We start from the raw sequence: 14,743 nt of genomic DNA, 5'->3' as shown, positions 1-14,743 counted from the left end.
ATCTGAATAAAAGAAATAATGAAGACGAATTGTGAGTTGGTTATGGTGTACTTAGATATTCAATTAAAAGAAACAATCTGTGGCAAATACTTAAAAAAGGAATACACAATTTACAAAATGTTTAAAATGGAAGTCTGGTCTGCCCACTGCTATCAAAAAGTTAAAAACAGTATTAGATCTAAGAAAATGTGTTATGTGCCAAGGAAAGTGGCAAGTTTGAGGATTGTTAAAATTTCATAATTCTTCAGAGGAGGGACAAAGCATTGATTAACGGAGAGGACTCATAGTCCAGCAAGAAACATAAACACAGACTGTAAGAGCTTCCAGAGATGATAAATGGAAAAGACTAAAGAAAATGTAGACCTTTTATAGATTGGAATAGGAGAAATTATTTTGGAGAATAAGGAAATCCCAGGGAAATTAAAGAGACAGTCAGCTCTATTTTCATTGCAAGAAAACAAAACCTCCCAGTAGTAGTGGAGAGCTAAGACTTTACAGTGAGTAAAGAATTCTAATTAGCGCTAATAAAAAGGTTAGCATTAGTAACATAAAAAAAAATTAGCTTTAGAGTAATTAATTGAACTGAGCTAATCTCCAGGATCTGATAACTTGTACTATAGGATTTTGAAGGAGGTGACTATGGGGATGCAGGATGCACTGGGTTGTCATCCATCAGATTTCCATAGACTGTGGAATGATTCTCAAATATCGGACAGTAGCAAATAATGGAGAGAGAGAGAAACTGGGGCACTTTTGGTCAACGAGTCTGGAATGGGGAAAATGCTGGAGTGTATTATTAATGAAATGTTAATAGTGCCCACAGCAAATAATAGGACTGAAGAGATTCAGCATGGATTTATGAAAGGGAAATATTTAGCAAATCTAGGTCTTTTTATGTTGAAATTAATGAAGATAAGAGCAAATTAGTGGATGTGGTGTATTTGGCCTTTTATAAAGTGCTGCATTAAAGTACATGGTGTGGGATATTATCCTGCCATGAATTGAAAATTGGCAGTAGACAGAAAATGGTAAGAAGAAACAGCCCATTTTCCAGCTGGGAGGCTAAGAGTAATGGAGTGCCAAAGGGATTGCTGCTGGAACCCCAGCTGTTCAGTTTGTGTCAGTAATTGGATGTGGGGTTCGAATACAATGTTTTCAAGCTTGCTGATGCTGTAAAGATAAATGGCAGTGTGGTCTATGAGGCAGATGCATAGGGGAATCAGGAATAAAGATGGTCTCAGTAAATGGGTGAAGATGTATGTGGAATATAATGCAGAAAAATGTGAGCTCATCCACTTGGCAGAAAACAAATAGATTTTTTTCAACTGGTCAGGGATTGAAAGGTTCAGAGGGACCAGCGTCTCTGTATGTAAATTACTGAAAGTTAATAGCAAGCAGTTAGGACATTGATTGGCATTTTCTTTTGCAAGAGAATTTGAGCACAAAAGTAGAAATGCCTTGTTTCAATTATATAGGGTCTGGTGAGGTATTATCTTGAATATGATGTATAGATTTCTTTTCCCAACCAAAAGAAGGATATACTTTGAACAGTGGTAGTGCAATGAAGACTTAACAGATTGATTCCTAGAATGGGGAGTTTGTTGTTTGAGGAGAGACTGGGCCTTTACTCTAGAATACAGAAGATTGAATGTGATCTCTCTCAAATGGGATAAGGAGTCAGCCATTCAGGACTTGGATGAGAAGAAATCACTTCACCTCGAGGGTTGTGAATCTTTGGGATTTTCTACCCAGTGAGGGGGTAGAGATTTATTTTTGTATTTGCCAGGAAGAGATTGGTAGACTTTTCGATACTAAGGGAATCAGCAGATATGAGGCTGGTGCAGGAGGAAGAACTGACATTATCTTAGTGAAAGATTGAACAGCCAAGGGGGGACAAATACCTACTCTGCTATTTATGTTCTAATGTTGAAAATAACTGGAGACTTTTTGAGAATGTACATATACATATTGACAAGATTTTTGGATTTGCCCAGAACTGCAGCTGCGTTGACTTGATGTCTATAATTATAAAATATTTAGAGAAAATGGAGGAAAAACCTATTAGCTAACACATTGTATGCTGACTGTCATTGTGGTACCTCACCTATACACATAGATGTGAACTAATGACACCGTGTAAGCTGTGGCCCAGTGAATTGATGATGCCACAAGTATAGTTATGTACATCTACCTTTAACACAAATATTGGAGTAAACAGATAAGTGATCGATGAACTGAAGAAAATAATACAGGAATGTGAAGGTGGCTAAAAATTGTTCAATAAGACCTCCTAAGGAAGGGGGAAAGTTAGAAGCATTTACCATCTCAATATATAAAAGCACAGCTGCCAGAAGTGGGTGGGCGGGGGGTGGGGAGGGAAGCACAGTGTGCAGGAGAACACTATTGTTGTGTTGAAAATTGGAGATGGGAAGTGCTAAAATCCAGATGGAATCCATATATGAAAAGGGAGTTTTAAATGGAGGCTTCAGGGAGATTGGTGCCCAGATGGATCAGTGGGGTAGGATGAAGGTCAATGAAATTTAATGCAGTAAAATTTGAAGTGTTGCACTTCAGCAGGAAGAATGAATGTAATATAAATTAGAGGGTATGATTGTAAAAGTGGTACAAAAACACATTTGGGGATAAATATGCATGAATTAATGGAAATAGTGCAGGATGAGGGCGATTTAAGTAAATCCTGTGATCTTGGGCTTTGCAAAAAGATGTATTGTATGAGAAGAAAGTCATAATAAACCTTTCATAAAACTAGTTTGATCACAACAGTATTATTGTGTCCATTTCTGGGTACCACACTTAAGGATGTGAAGAAGAATTACGGAAATGATTGCAAGGATGAGGGTTAGAATCTGGAATGTCCTAATGGGTACCAGCAGACAGACTCAAGCATGGTGTACAAAAGGGATCTGCACATGTACTGGGGTGGGTGGGGGGGGGGGGGGGTGGTGAAGTGGGAAAAGACGTAGAGCTTTAGGGTGGGGGGTGTGCAGGCAAGTGGGAAAAGAGATTTGGCGAGCCCTCCTTTGAAAAAGGTGAATGACATTGCATCTGGTTGACTTTAATCCCGCTTAAAATTGGGTGGCATGTGATTTGGTACAAATTGTAGTTTTACATTGGGGATCTAGAACTTCAGGTATTTAATTGGCAATTGTCCAATCATATTTCATTTTTAATTCATTATCTGTTTAGGAGTCTTTTTTTGCCCTTAATTTTTGATGGCCACAAATACTATTTGGAAATAACTAGATATTGACCTGCCAACAATTTTTATAAGGTTGTGTGTAGTTATTGTTTGTCTTGATGCTTTGTTCTTCTACCCAACAATTAAAACTACATTTGTTATTTGATGAGGACACTATTAGTGCATTTGGCTTATTCTAACATTTTGGAGTGATTTTGTTAGCTTGTAGTTGATCTATTCACAGAAGTTGAAAACTACTGGGTTTTGAAACAAAACTATCCTAAGCAAATTCATAATATTTGATATGATTGTCTCTATTTGTAATATCAGATGTTCTGAATCTGCTGAAATTCAAAGTGGGATCCACAGTCAATATGAAGGTTGTGTAGCATTTAAATCTTTCCAAGTGATCTGTACATTGATTATGGGGACTTTGTTGCATTTGAAATGAAACTTAAACATTTCTTTATTATTCAGACTTTAACACTAATTTGACTTGTAGTTAGTGGATGCATTGACAGAATGGATAGAAAAGATAACTATAATTCAAAGGGCAATTCAGATTGATGTGCATGGATAATCATTTGGTTAAACCCCTTTTGTTTTTCCTATTGCATTGGCTGGATTTAGTTAAATACAGATTATATTGTATTCAGAGCTAGTTTTGTTCATATTTCAGGTGGAAGGCTTGTATATATGAAGCCTTTGCACATTAGAGTCCAGATTAAGTGTGCTTTAAATTGTGACTAAACAGTTTTCTGGAATTTTTGCACACTTTAAATGATGAGTGGGCAGTCATTTAAATTACAATGTGCAGTAGGTTTTGGATGGCTTCTAACTTATGAAGTATAGAATAAGAAGGGAAGTCCAGTTATACAGGAGTTTGTAATAGTCAGATGATGTTAAAGATATGTTGAAGGTTTTAGCATAATAGCAATTGATGTTGCTAAGGCGTAGCATGCAAATAATAAATATGGGAGATCTAGGCACAGATCCTTTGAGAACACCAGTGGTAAAAGAATGGAAACAGGAAGAGAAACATCTGGAATAGATAAGAACCAGACAAGTAGTTTCATTGATGTAAATGGCATTACAATGACAAACCCCTAGGATTAGAATACTTTGCTGAATTTTAAAGGACTCAACATTGTGAAGAACCCTCATCTATATTAGTAGTGGAGTCATAAACATTGAAATAGGCCCTTTGGCCCACTGAGTCTGTGCTGACCATCAGTCACCCATTTCTACATTAATCGTACCCCAATCTATTTTCTCCACACTACCACTAATTCCCTCCCCTACACTTTACCACTCACTTACGCACTAGGGGCAACTTACAGTGGCCAATTAACTGACAAACTCGCACTCAACGCAATGATGAGAAGAACATGAAAATTCTTTACAGACAGCACCAAAGGTCCAGTGAGAGCTGTTGTCTCACCAGAACAGCAATCCAGCAGCTCACTTAATTTTGCCACCCTCAACCTTGGATGTTCTTCCAAGTCCTCTTGATTTGGGAACTATTTGTTTGCTTTGTAAATAAGGACAGTGGCTAAATTTAAAATTTTTCAGCTGATCATAGAGCCAATATGGAGGTCAAGTCCTACTTGAATATTGAATTTGTTTGGAGAGAACTAAATTGGTCAAAAGTAGAGTGGTGGAATCTTAATTCTTTGAAGATGTTAAGTTAACTTTACCAAATTTTTTGTTTAAAATTAAAGCTCAAAATGAAGCCATGTTATGACTTGATTAGGAAATTGGCTGAGCAGATGAAGGGGGTGCAGGAATAACAGGGAGGTACGCAATATTGGCTGGATATAATTAATGTCCTGCAATGATGCATTAAGCCAAAACCCATTGTATTTATAAATGACCTAGAAAGCCATGCACTGAGTTTGTGGATGCATTAAGCTGTCTAAGTGGAAACAAATGGTTACACAGATGTAAGTGATTAAGTAAGTGGGCAAAGCTGTGGGAAATAAATTTTGATGTAGTCAAAAGTGAGGTCATTCACTTTGGACCTAAATGATAAAGTATTCTGTTTAAAATGCTCGATCTAGAAACTGTAGAGGCCCAAAGAAACTTTTATAGAGATTATCAAAATAACCAAAGGTAATTGGATTAGGACACAGGAAAAATTAAGCTACTGGCACAAATACTGACTGGGCTGCACTTGGAATACAGCGAGCAGTTCTGACACCACACTTTAGGAATGTTATTAGCCATTTGAAGGGCCATGGTATAGATTTTATGGAATGATACCTGGGCTTTGAGTGTTAAATTACAATGAGAGATTAAACAATATAGGGCAAAGATCAGCCACAGTCTCACTGAATGCACAATGTGGGAGCAAGGAAGGGAACGAGTGTTGGAGGTTAAATAGATGCAAAATTGAGGGAATGGTTGTTTTTGGAGAGGGCTTGGAAGAGAAGAAGCAAGAGAACAATATAATTTCAAGGGAGGGGCAGGAAGAATCCAGTTGTTTTAAGAGGGAAGTGGTGCAATTATATATTAACTAGTTTTGAAGTGTAATCACTAATCTGGAAGAAGCTTTGTATTTGCTTTATTATTGTCATTAGTTTAGATGAAAGCATGATGGGAAATTCCATTCAATTGGATGCTCTTAAGATGGTGTGAATCTAGCTGAATAATTGACGTTACTCTGGATGACTATTATATGTAACATGATCTGATCTTTTTCTTGTAAGACTTTAGTTATTTTGTGTTTTCTGAAAATTGCCTTACACATCCAAGTGGCATGTATTTCTTCATTCAAATGCATTAACAATAGTTTTTCTGCTAAATTGGTAAATACACATTTATGTCAATGTTTTATGAGAAATATTATAGATACTGGTAATTCTGAAGGGAACCACTTGCATTCATCAACTTCTGGGCTTGTAAATTCCCAGACTTATATGGACTTCTAAGTTCTGGAAGTATTGAGATGGCTGTGCGTCTGTCACTTGCTGGACTTAATGTTCAACTGCAGAGCTTGATAGTGGTGGGATTCCCCAGCATTATGCCAGGAAATCTGCCTCTTTTGTCTTCTGCTGGCCATACCTGGTGCAAGATTGGAATCCCAATTCATTCAAATGAGAATTTCCAACCTGCAGATTAGGACAAAAGTTAAATTATAACTTCACAAGACAAAGGAGCAGAAGTAGGCCATTCGGCCCATCGAGTCTGCTCCATGAGCTAAACTATTCCTATCTAGCCCCGATTTCTGGCCTTATCCCCATATCCCTTGACACCTTGACTAATTAGATACCTATCAATCTCCTTAAACGCCCCCCAATGATTGGGCCTCCACAGCTGTACGTGGCAAAGAATTCTGTAATTTCACTGCCCTCTGGCTAAAGAGATTTCTCCTCATTTCTCTTTTAAACCGGTACCCTCAAATTCTAAGATTGTGCCCTCTAGTCCTGGACTCGCCCACCAAGGGAAACAGCTTAACCACATCTACTCTGTCCAGTCCTTTCAACATTCTAAATGTTTCTGAGGTCCCCTCTCATTCTTCTGTACTCCAGTGAGTACAGTCCAAGAGCCGACAAACGCTCATCAGAAATAAGCCCTTTCATTCCGGGAATCATCCTTGTAAATCTTTTCTGAACCCTCTCCAACATCAGTACATCCTTCCTGAGATAAGGGGTCCAAAACTGCACACAGTATTCCAAATGAGGCCTCACGAGTGCCCCATAGAGCCTCATCAACACTCTCTTACTCTTATACATTATACCTCTCGAAATGAATGCCAACATAGCATTCGCTTTTTTTTTAAACCACCAATCTGACCTGGTGGTTAACCTTTAGGGTATCCTGCACGAGTACCCCCAAGTCCCTTTGTACTTCTGTACTTTGAATTCCCCCCCCCCCCCCATCTAGATGATAATCTGCCCATTTATTTCTTTTTCCAAAGTGTACAATGGCACATTTCTCAACATTGAATCTCATCTGCCATTTCCTTGCCCATTCTCCTAAACTATCTAGGTCTCTCTGCAACCTTCCTGTCTCCTCAATACTTCCTACTCCTCCACCTATCTTGGTGTCATCTGCAAACTTAGCCACAAAACCATTTACTCCATCATCCAAATTGTTAACGTACAAAGTAAAAAGAAGCGGTCCCAACACTGACCCGTGGAACACCACTAGTAACCGGTAGCCAACCAGAACAGGATCCTTTTATTCCCACCCTTTGCTTTCTGCCTACCAGCCAATGCTCCACCCATTCTAATATCCTACCTGTAATTCCATGAGCTCTCATCTTATTAATCAGCCTCTTGTGCGGCACCTTGTCGAAGGCCTTTTGAAAGTCTGAATACACAACGTTATTTTGAAGTGTTTTAATCTGCTTCTAAAATTACAGCAGTTGGGTATTTAAATGGCTTTCTGATTATTAGTCATTTTAAAATCTGTTTTTTAGTTTAAGGGAAAAAAGCATATGTTCCTGGATTTCTTCATGTTAAATATGCTTTGCAGAAGAGGAGATAATGTTAAGAACTTGCTCTAAGAAATCTGTTCTAAAAAGGTAGTCATACAGTGGAAGTTCTTGTACTTCGGGCAGGAAGTTCCTGAAGCTGTAGTTTCTAAATACTGTGCTTGTGAAAATGGAGCAGAGGAAGCTGGGGGAGGGAGAAAACCACCAGTATAGAAGAACATCAGAGGTGACTGGGCTGAAGGAGATTAAGAAGGGTGTGAACTTAAATTCTATCTGTTTGAAAATGGGGTGAAAAAATAGGTCAATGATGTAAGGAGCATCAGAGTTATCATTGATTGTGAAGGGTGGAGCTTTGAACAATTTGCCTGTTTTTACTATTGATGCTCTAGCTTGGATACTGAAATTAACTTGATTTACTATTTACCATTCAGATTTTGATAGATTCTATACATTTTAATGTAATTTAGTTAAAGAATTTTGTGATAATTATAGTGTTGGATCTTTTGTTCTCTACTCCCCTAAATTCTGTTTTGAATCTCTTTATTGCCTACACTGTAAATTAATAATTTGAGTGCTCAGCCAGAACATGAATGAAAATTCAATGAGGCAATGATTGAAGTTTTTTTCTCTTCTCCCTTGAGAACAGCAACTATTTCCAGATTACTTCATTTTGAAATATGAGCAAGCCCCATTCTTTGTTTTGGGAATCACAGCCAATTAGAGCTCATTTTATTGGCATACATGCACATTATCCAGAAACCTTTGTGGAAAATCAGGAGCAGGAAATCATTGGTTATCCTAACTTGGAAACTCCAAGGCAAGTTGTATTGTGGCTAGTACTGTGCTAGTTGAAATTGAATCTGTAATCTTCTAGCTCTAAGTTTTATTATAATTTAGGGTTGTCAAATAAGAAGTACCAACTAGCTACCAGTGTGGTTGTGATGGCATTCTTTAGCTGCATGCTCTCATTCTAGATGAAAATTGGTTGCATGTACGCAGAATGCAAATGACTCAAGCACTTAATGTTTACTTAACAGGCATCCACCACCACTCAGTAACAAGCCGATACTCGTAAAATCACTGCCATATTCTGTTTTTCATCTTAATTACTTTTTGTAAGATGTGTGCAATTAAGGTTCACATCTGATGATTAAGGGTATTAAAATGAGGATTGGGAGGCTGTTCCTCTATTGAGTTGGTTTGTGACTTAATGTATCTGTCTTTGCCCCATAATAGCATTTTACAAAACCTATCAAGCTCAGCTAAAATTAAAAATTGACCTCTTATCAATTGTGACTTATGGAAGAGCTTTTCAAACTTATGCCACCCTGCAAGTACAACTGTATCTAATTTCACTTTTGAAAGCTTGGTTCTAACTTTTGGGCATTGAACTGGTCAAATATAAGAAATAGTTTTGTTTACACATCTGTTCCTCCTTAGTGTCTTGAAAACTTAGATCAAATCACTCCTTAACCTTCTAAATCCTGGGAAATCTGATCCAAATTGGTATTTCTTTTCACAATTAGCTTTCATTGTTCAGGCTTTCTTCTAAATTTGCGTTTCAGGATCAATATATTCTTCCTAAAATGTGATGCCCATTACTGCACATACCTCCAAGTCTTTCCCAAAAAAGGCACTATATACCTGTGGCATTCCTTCTAGCCCTTTGTACTTTAATCAGGATGCTGAAAGAGGAGGGGAAGATGTGTCTGGTGATGTGCAAAATACAGGATGGTCCGTTGAATGTAGAGGCTTGTTAGGCGGAAGATAAGGGCAAGGGCAATCCTATCCTTGGTCTGTCTAAGAGGTGGATGAGAGCAGAAGTGTGGGAGATAGAGGAGATGTGGTTGAGAGCCCTGTCAACTACAATGGAGGGAAAGGTACTGTTAGTGAAAAGGAAGACATCTCAAAAGCACTGATATGGAAAGCCTCACCATCCAAGCAGATATGACAGCAACACAAGAACCGGGGGTATGGATTAGAGTCCTTAGGAGCAGAGTGGAAGGAAGTACAGATGAGATAGCTATGAGATGGAGATAGAAAAAGCAAAAGGAAGGGAAGAGTCATGTGAAAGTGAGATTAGGTGGTAATTAGCAGCAAAAGTAGTGAAAATTTGAAGATCTGTGCAAGTGCAGGATACAGTGCAGATACAATCATCCATATATTGGAAGAAGAGTTGAGGGGACTGCATCTGAGTAGAACTGAAATGAGGGTGGTTCCTCATGTCCTACAAAGATGGGCAGAGCTAGAGCTCATGAGTTCCCATTATCTATACCTTTGACTTGGGGGGTCAGTAGAATTAAGGAGCAGTTATTCCGTTTAAGAAAGATTTCAGCTAGGTGACGAATGTAGTTGTGGAGGTGAACCTGTCGTGCCTTTGTCCATGTGCCCTTGGACCATTCCGGTAAATATGGAATTGCAAAGGGATTGGATGTCCATGGTGAAGATGAGTTGTTTGTGACCTGGAAACTGTTGAAATGTGAGGGTGTTAGGGGAGTCAAAGGTGTAATGGGAAGGTGCTGGTCAAGGGGAGAAAGAATAGGGAAAATAAGGGAAAAGTTCAGGAATAAGAGCAAGCTAAAACAATGGATCTACCTTACTGAAGGTATCTTGTGGAACCGTAGTATCTGCAGTCTCATGTGTCTCCAGGTAACTTGATAATTAATGATGCAGTGTTGCACAATTACACATGGGTGTAAACCAAGTGGCATGGACAATGTACTAATTAACATATGAAAGACCTAACACTAGCAGCAAAGGCAGGGGATGATGAAAGTGACATTCTTCATCATTGGGAAAAGGCTATGATTTTAAAAAATCACAATGTATGAAGTTACTGAGCTCCTGGAAAACATTGGGGTGACTGTAATTAAATTTACTATAAATGATCTCTCATCATTGGGAGGAGGCCTATGACTTCAATCACAAATCCTAAACATATGATAAATAAGTTTGACCTTTTGAGTTTCACTAAATCTAGTCACTAAATCTGGGGTGAGGCAGTTGTAGAAAATCATCTGAATTCACGTGCATTTCTGAACTAGATACTGGTCTAATTAAAACATTAGCTAGTTGGAGCACTGAATATCTTTTGGAATATCCTTTTAAACTGTCAAAATTGGTTTTCTTTCTCTAGTTACATATTCACCATCTTTATCACATCCAGACATGACTATCACAGTAATACACTGATTAGGTTGTATGCGTTCATTACGCTGATTTGTACTCTGTAACAGGACTCTGCAGGCCCAACAACTGCATAATGCTTGGTTTTTATTCATCATTTATAGCTAGCCATATTGGATTCTCAATTAGCTACATGAAGCTAACACTTATAAATCTAAATGCTGTTATCTGTTAATTTAGCAGGATTTTTGGGCAACTTTGTTACTTTGAATGTAATGTAAATTGCACAACTAATTGTACGTGCATTTCCAAAGAACTAATGTATACTAAAAAGTTTTGTGTTCATCACACTTCAGATGTTGCAGCAGAATAGTTTGAAAAAGCATCGGAAGTTAATGAATGTTTACAACTTTTTGAACTGGAACAGGGTAGGACATTTAAAAAAATAAATCAGTTCACAACGTTTGGAAAAAATCCAAAAGCTGTAAGAATTATGTTATACTATACAGGTGACCTCTGCATTACAGATGTTCTGGTAACAGTTACCATTACAGAATTCACAAATTGCTACCCAAAAATTTGAGCTACAGAACAAAATTTACTTTCAGAGAATTTGTGAAAAAAAAGTAAATATAATTCATTTCTCAACTCTCATTTCTTTGTGCATGTATAGATGATGTGGCTTCGTATTACAGAAAATTGCGATGCAGTCCGTTTACTAGGAACGCAAACCACCCCCTCCAGTAAAGCAAAGGCGTTGCCTGTATCTCACAGGAAATGTCTTGGTGTTTTGTGAAGATCAGCTCAGTTAACAACAAAATATCAGTTCATGGAGGTTTCACTAAGGTGTACAGTTCTTGGATCCCTGAAACGTTATATGGATCAGTAAATATATTGCACCAAATCATGTGTTTGTTGACTTGTCTTGCTACTCCAGAAATATTGAACATCCAGAATTAATTTGCAATGACAGCATTTTTATTCTTTTCAAATGGTTCTATATTAAATGAAGTGGTTGGCTAATTCCTATTTTAAAAGTGAAATGTTGTTAATATCTATGAAAAGTCTCCACACATGGGTAGTATGTAATCTGAAATGTTAATTTTCTAAAATTGTTTTCTGTTTCATTCACAGGTGGAATAGTCGGGTTCAGTTGACAACAATGCCATTTCCATTTGGCAAGTCGCATAAGTCTCCAGCAGACATTGTGAAAAATCTGAAGGAAAGCATGGCAGTATTAGAAAAACAAGATATTTCTGACAAAAAGGCAGAAAAGGTACAATACCATTAAAAGTGAAATAAATTCATAATTTTTTAAAAATACAGAATGAGAATTTTAATAAATTGTTCCTTATTTTTTCCAAGGAGATTCTGCAGCTCTCCAAATGCATACAACTTTGAGCTCTGAAGGTTGAAACCTGAAGTTGTAGAAGTCATTTAGTATTATAACAAAAATAATCCCTGGTCACTTTCATGCTTTATCTTACAGTTCTATAATTACAATAGTTACATATAAAATTCTAGAGGAGTGGTCAAGCTCCTGCACCTGTCTAAGGTATTTTAGACAAATGTGCACCAGAATTTACATGAATTCTTTAAGGAGCATTCAGCCATTTTGAGCTGAATTAAATCTTCATGGTATAAGCTCTTCCGTCAGACATCCATGAAGAATTGGAGGTTTCAATTAGTCAAACATATCTTAATCAGGAACTAAATGTTTTCACATACTAAAGGTTATGGGTAAAAGGAAATGAAATACAGTATTCTACAGTACCTGACAAAGAATTGTAATCCATTTGTTATAGTGCAGCAGTGAGATATTATGCAATACAGTACAAATACACTATACTGTATCTTATCACTGCAGTACTGCATGCATTTTTACATTAATACAGTATTATATACTGTAATTTAAAGTCTCTGCATTGCATTAAAACTCTTCTGACTCAGGAGAGGAATCTACACTGGTGTTTATGAAGTAGAGCTTGAAGGTTTCACATACAAGCTGCAGAAGCATTATGCAGCAAGTTAATGTCTGCCCAAAATTAAGCCATCTTCAGAAAATTCTTGAGGACTTGCCATTGCATCACTCGCCAAAGAACTGGAATGCTACTCTCAAAACTTGAATGATTACAGAATTTTTTCAACATTTGTCCAAGATATTTTCAGCTGATTGGATTGGTCATTGTCTTCCTCTTGATGTAGTGGCTTGCTCAAGGTCAACAATGTTATTTGAAGTGATTTCAACAGAAGCGTCCGTATTCATCCATTCTTCGATTTCTTGTTCTAAGTTCAGTGAGAGAGTTTGAAGATTTGACTTAGGACATCCAGGATTTCACAAATTGACAAATTCACCTGCAATTTTTCCCACAATTCTCTTCGTTTTATGGACACGAGTCCTGATGAAGGGTCTCGCCCCGAAAAACCAGCTGTTCCTTTCCCTCCATAGATGCTGCCTGACCTGCTGAGTTCCTCCAGCATCTTGTGTGTGTTCTTCCTTTTTCTGGATCTATCTCCATCTCGGGAGACAAACTGTCTACTAATATGTACTATAAATGTACAGGCAGACCATTACTGATCTAATCGTATCAGGAGATCTCCCCTATAAAACCTCCAAACTGATGGTGCCCCAACCCTGCACTGCCCACTTCTATTTCTTGCCTAATATATACAGATTGCCCAGGTAGATCTTTTGTTTCTGCCTGCTCTTACCCCACTGAACTTCTCTTCATACTTTGATGCTATCCTGTCTCCCCGTTCAGTCTTTTCCCACGTACATTTGGAACACCTCTGATGCACTCCCATCATTGTGACAACTTACAATTTCCTGGTCCCATTTGCTTCAACTTTACCATGAATGTCTAGTCTCTGTATATCTCCACCCCATGAGGAAGGTTTTAGGGCCCTCTGATTTCTCGAAAAAGATCCCACTGGTTTGCCTCCAACAACATTCTAATCCACCTGGCGGATCTTGTTCTTATCTCGACTATTTCTCTTAAAATTCCTCCCACTGTCTACAGATCAAAGGTATAGCTGTGGGCACTCGTGGGCCCTAGCTATGCCTGTCTTTTCGTTGGCTATGTGGAATAGTCCTTATTCCAGACATACTCTGGCACTTCTCAACACTTTGTCCATGACATTGATGACTGCAGTGGTGCTATTTCCTGCATCTGAGTGGAACTCCTCAATGTTATCACATTTGCCACCAACTTCCACCCTGTCATCGAATTCACCTGAACTATTTTTGACATTTCCGGATCTCTGTCTCCAGTCTCCATCCCAGGAGGTCTATGGATTCCACAGCTGCTTTGACTTTGCCTTCTTCCACCTTCTGCAAGGGCGCCACCCCCCTTCTCCCAGTTTGTCTCCACAGCACCTGTTCTCAAGGTAAAAAGGTAAGGGTTTCCACCCCAGGACTACTTCACCACCCTTCCACCCCCCCCCCCCCCAACTTGTTTCCACAGGGACCACTCTCCATGATTCCCTGATCCGCTCATCACTTTCCATCCACTCCTCCCCATCCCCTGGTACTTTCCCCAACCATAGGAGATGCAACATTTGTCCCTTTCATCACCTCCCTCACCATCATCCAAGCATCCAAGGAGGACCTAAACACCTCTTCTAGGTGAGGTAGAGATTCCCACGTACCTCCTCCAACCTTGACAATTGCATTTGGTGCTCTTAGTGTAGTCTCCTCTGTATTGGCGAGACCAAATGTAGAAGACACATGCACCTGAGCTCAGTCCACGACATCCTTCCTGAGCTTCATGTTGCATGTCATTTCAGCACCCCTTTCCATCCCCATACCAAACCGTCTGTCCTTGGCTGCCTTCACTGCCGTAGTGAGGTCAAATGCAAACTAGAAGAACAGTACTTCACATTCCATACATATTCGTAGCCTATAGCTCAATGGAAGGAACATTTGAATTTTCCAATTTCCCCCTGTGTACCATCCCTCTTCCCTCCCCTTTTCTCCCCCC

General features: G+C 38.6%; 1 protein-coding gene across 1 annotated transcript in view; it reads left to right on the top strand.

Annotated features, from left to right (window-relative positions):
- The window catches only part of cab39 (calcium binding protein 39), a 66,442-nt gene that overhangs the window by 13,807 nt on the left and 37,892 nt on the right, over positions 1–14,743 (top strand). The window contains exon 2 of the mRNA XM_052018559.1: positions 11,898–12,039. Within this exon, the coding sequence (XP_051874519.1) occupies positions 11,926–12,039 (114 nt within the window). The 5' untranslated portion in view covers positions 11,898–11,925. The remainder of the gene's footprint in view (positions 1–11,897; positions 12,040–14,743) is intronic.

This window comes from Pristis pectinata, chromosome 6 (assembly GCF_009764475.1).
Source record: "Pristis pectinata isolate sPriPec2 chromosome 6, sPriPec2.1.pri, whole genome shotgun sequence".
Lineage (NCBI taxonomy): Eukaryota > Metazoa > Chordata > Chondrichthyes > Rhinopristiformes > Pristidae > Pristis > Pristis pectinata.
The sequence above is the reverse complement of the archived record's forward strand: the minus strand, read 5'-3'. Positions and strand labels throughout refer to the sequence as shown.